This window comes from Anoplophora glabripennis, unplaced genomic scaffold (genome assembly GCF_000390285.2).
Source record: "Anoplophora glabripennis isolate ALB-LARVAE unplaced genomic scaffold, Agla_2.0 scaffold387, whole genome shotgun sequence".
Classification (NCBI taxonomy): domain Eukaryota; kingdom Metazoa; phylum Arthropoda; class Insecta; order Coleoptera; family Cerambycidae; genus Anoplophora; species Anoplophora glabripennis.
This window is the reverse complement of record NW_019421739.1, coordinates 263,186-267,835: the sequence shown is the minus strand read 5'-3', so window position 1 is coordinate 267,835 and position 4,650 is coordinate 263,186. Positions and strand designations below refer to the sequence as shown.

The window sequence follows — 4,650 nt, the reverse complement described above, 5'->3', positions numbered from 1 at the left end:
AAATAGGAAACATCCTAATATACAAAAATTTTTGTTGTCAACAATTTTGACTCCATATAACTTTTTATAATATAATAAAATTAAACTATAAGCTACATTAAAAACTAGTTAAAAATTATACCGGAGAAAACACTTACATTACTAATAAATCGACTTAACATACTCTAACATTTTCTTTTTAAATTCCCTCAATGACACAACATTCCTGATATCATTTGGCAATCTGTTGTACTGATTGTACCTTTATATAACAACATATTTCTGGTCTGACTTAAGGCATGTCTTGGTATATACAAATTATTATTAAATCTCACATTTTTCTCCTTATATTTAAAGAGACGTCATCCAGAAGAACCCAAACCAATTCAATAAAGACCTCGATAAACACACGTAGATACATCTTACAAAAAAAATCGATAAAAAACGAAACAGCACAAATATCTCCAATACCGTTAGAGATAGGTATAGGGAACCTATACACAGTTTGAGAGTTTTAAATTTCCTAACTCCCAAAGTAAAAATATACTGGGTGTCCCATTTAAAATAACCAAGTTATTACTGTTTAAAGTTGAGAAAGTATTCAGCAGTTTTTTGAACACCCTTTATAATACTGACAAATATAACAATTTATAACTTCAAGGATCTAAAATAGACCCTCCAAAGATGCTTCCTTAAAATTATTTTTTTATTGCTAACATTAAATTTCTATGATGCTGTCTGCATTTTCACTAAAATTGAAATATCTCAGAAACTGTAAGTCCTAGGTATGCAGAACCTTTAATAAAGTTTACCTATTTTTTTACGGTGCTTTGAAAAATGCCGTAAAATACAGTGTTCCATTTAAAAATACATAACGTTGATATGGTGCGCTTTTCCTGGACACCCTGTATATTTCAAAATATTTTTAAAATGTAGCCATAATCAACCTACACATACCCACCTAAACAGATTTCTGTAACATTGCCGTTTGGTCACTAGCGACCAAGGCGTTACTGGTGGCCCACTCTGTGGTATTAAATAATAGTAAAACCCTAACTCTAAATTTTTCACTTATAATATGACTGCACTAACAATGTAGATTATATAAAATATTTAGGTCTGTATCTTGATCTTCACCTCTCATTTAAAGTACATAAAAAAAAATCAATTCCAAACTTGCAAATATAGGTCTACTTGTTGAGAAGAATATCAGAAACAACCCAAATGGCTTATATGAGTTTGTCTTGTACTGCATACTGATATGGGGAAATTGGGTAAACTGGATAAGTGTATTCAAACTACAAAAAATGGCAGTAAGAGTAATTGCTAAAATATCGACATTTATTACATCCTGCAGACAATATTTTAAAAAATTTAGAATACTAACCTTCCCTGCACTGTATATTAGGGAGTGCTTATAATATAAAGTCTAACAAGCGTAAATTTCAAACACATAACACTCGAAACAAAGAAAATCTAATTGTACCGCAACATCCTCTACAATTGACATAACTATTTATAATACAAGCGGTGAAGATGTATAATATATTACCAGAAAATCTCAAAATAACCACATAGTAAATTTAAATCAAAGATAAACAAGATTTTGATCGAGTTATGTCCATACACCTTGCAGGAATATTATGAATACATTTGGAATAGTACCTATTAGCTAGCTAAAAAATCAGATATAAATAACATATCAAATTAGTTTTAATTTGTTTGTGTTAGTTTTAGATACTAAGATTTTATAGACATAAATCTGTTAAATTATATTTTGAAAGTGATTTTAAGTAAGTCATTACTAGAAAATAACTCAAGTATACATGTCATCACTATTATTTGTATAATTTATGTACTTATGTACCTTGGTCTGTTTAACAAATAAAGCATTATATTTTTAATTTCTTAAATATTTCTTTTTTTAACGTAATCTGTGTTCATCTGTTGTAATATTTACAAGAGGTCTCTATAAAATGTTTACTGCATGCTTATGCCATAAACACAATTTTTTGAATTTTGAGTATCCTTGTGGTCTCTAACTTCTGGGATAATCCCTGCAATTAGATAAAGGGAGATATTTATTATTACATAGGTAATTATTTTTATTGCGTATTGCTTTATTTTCAGTATCATACAGCAATCAACATTTGTATATGTAAGATATTTTGGTAGACTTTTAATTTCTATATAACTCATTAAAAAATGTTTTTTTTTATTCATTTAATTTAACAATTGAAAACAAAACAAATATATTTGAAATTCCAACTTTATTTCATTTATAATATACATAAGTTTTGAAGCTTAAGTATAGTACCTAATAAAATTAATATTATGGTGAATTGGAAATATCCATGTTATCAGATTTCTCCGATGACTCTTTTTCAACCTGCATTTCACAATCCTTTTCTTTTGATTTATCTTTATCTGCATCAAATCCTCTTTCTTCCTCATCATAGTTTCTAGGTATTTTTGAATGAGACCTTGTTGAACGTGATCTTGATCTAGACTTTTTATCCTTTTCTTTCCTGTCTTTATCTTTTCTGTCATTTTTTTTATCTCTTTTTCTGTCTCTGCTTCTTGTTCTACTACGTTTTCTACTAGGACGTGGTGAAGGAGATCTTCTTCTACTGCCTCTAGAACGTGACCTTCTTTTTTCTTTAGTTTTTCGATCTTTAGACCTTGATCTGCGCCTGCTTTTACTTCTTGTACGAGAACGTTTCTTTTCAGGTACATCCACACTATTTTCTTTATCACTTCTCTTCTCTTTAGAATCACGGGTAGGTTTCTCTTTTGCTTTCTCTTTAGACTCCCTCTCTCTTGATTTTCTGTCTCTATCTCTAGAACGTTTACGGTCTCTTGACCGGTCACGTGATCGTCTATCCCTTTCCCTCGATTTTGCTCTTGAAGTATGTTCTCTTGAACGATGTCCACTCCTCCGTGAATTAGACTTTGAACGTGATCTTCTTGATTTAGAACTGCGGGATCTAGATCTTCTTGACCGTGAATGAGATCGTCTTCTTGAACGCGATTTTGATCTGCGTCTGCGATCCCGAGATTTTGATCTTCTTGTACGAGAAGAAGATCTACGTCTTCTTGACCGAGATCTCCTAGATCGTGATCTAGATCGGGAACGTCTTCTTCTACCTCTCGACCGGGATCGAGATCTGCGAGAACTTCTTTTGTCTTTTGTTAACATACCAATTACAGGTTCAATAGAAGCATTTATCATATTTTGAGCTTCTTTAAACCGAGACATAGCTTCCTCTATCTCTTTTTGAGCTGCTTCATTACTTTTCGCTTGAGGTTTAATGATGGGCTGGGTTGCATGCTGAATCTCTATAGGCTGCCCTTTAAAAGTCAGTCCATTCATTTTCAATGCATTTATTATACTTGACTGATCGGTAAACTCAATTAGTATATGGGAAGTGTTATCTGAGTCTTTAGTACATGTTCTAAGATATTTAACTTCTCCAGCTGTACTAAAGAAGTCTATAATTTCATCATTTGTAGCAGTGGAATCGAAATTCAATAACAAAATTGTCCTTCGGGTTTCTTCTATTTTTGCAGTATCATATGTGGATGGTAATGGTGGGTAAGAAGGTAAACTATTGCCATCTAAATGATGATCGGTAGTAATTATTACTTGATCTGCTCCTGATCCTTGAACAGAGTTGACAACGTGGGGTGGTAATTTTGGTTCATTTAATGTTAAACCTGGAACAATGGTACCATTTCTTGTCATTTCTAAGGCATAATATTCATCTGGAATTTCTCCACTTGACACAGGAATTACAATTAAAGCTCGATCGATGAAAACTGTGTTGGTCATATGTTGTGCTATTCCAACTGTTGCAACGTCTACAAATTTAATGTAACAAATCCTTGATTGAACTGGACAAGACACATCTCTTATTGTAGGATAAAGACGTATATCTTCTATTTTCCCTAAATAACCAAATAATATATGCATTTGATCTTTAGTAGCTTGAGGTGCTATATTCGTAACTTGTACGACTTTCGTACTCCCTACAGCCATTTTTCTAATTCGTTTTCACGTTTGTCACTTTCTCTTTTATATTGAAAATTTCATCTTTACACGACGAGTTTAATTCTGGATTATAACGGAAAAAAATTGTAGAATCCTAGAAAGTCAGTTTCACTAATCACTAATCATATAACATAAACGTAATCCATCAAAATAAGACAGAAAAAACTTGTCTGACGTCTAACTGAATCACTGACCACTGACCGATCAAATAATAGGAACAAAGTGAATACAAAGAAGCATGGAAGCAAAAATAACAAGCGCCATTATTCTATGGCTAGAAATTGACCTCAATGATTTGGGATCGAGGGGGATTATCCCTCTTTACCCTGCCTCATCTCGTGTAGGCCTGGACAGCCTTCATAGGTGGGCCCCATCCGTCGTCTACCCCGACCGCAAATGCGGCCGGTGTAGGCGTTTTGTGGGATCTCCTTTTGTCCTGGCTGGGCCCCGCCGGCTAGGGCCCTTTCTTCTGGCACTCTTCTTGCTTCGCCGGCTCGTCTGTGTAAACCCCGGGGGTGGTGTCATGTTTATGTGTGGTATGGTTGGGTAGGGTAGTGCGGCTATGCAGCCTGGGATGCGCTTTGCTAAGGTGGCCCTTAGGCTAGCGCGGGAGGGGAGGG

The 4,650-nt window shown here is 33.8% G+C and overlaps 1 protein-coding gene across 1 annotated transcript; it reads right to left on the bottom strand.

Annotated features, from left to right (window-relative positions):
• Positions 1-2,230: 2,230 nt before the first annotated feature.
• On the bottom strand, positions 2,231-4,216 carry LOC108908420 (probable splicing factor, arginine/serine-rich 7). Its single transcript, XM_018712455.1, has one exon. It carries the CDS (start codon positions 4,016-4,018, stop codon positions 2,312-2,314), a length of 1,707 nt encoding a protein of 568 aa, XP_018567971.1. The 5' UTR covers positions 4,019-4,216; the 3' UTR covers positions 2,231-2,311.
• Between the last annotated feature and the right edge of the window lie 434 nt (positions 4,217-4,650).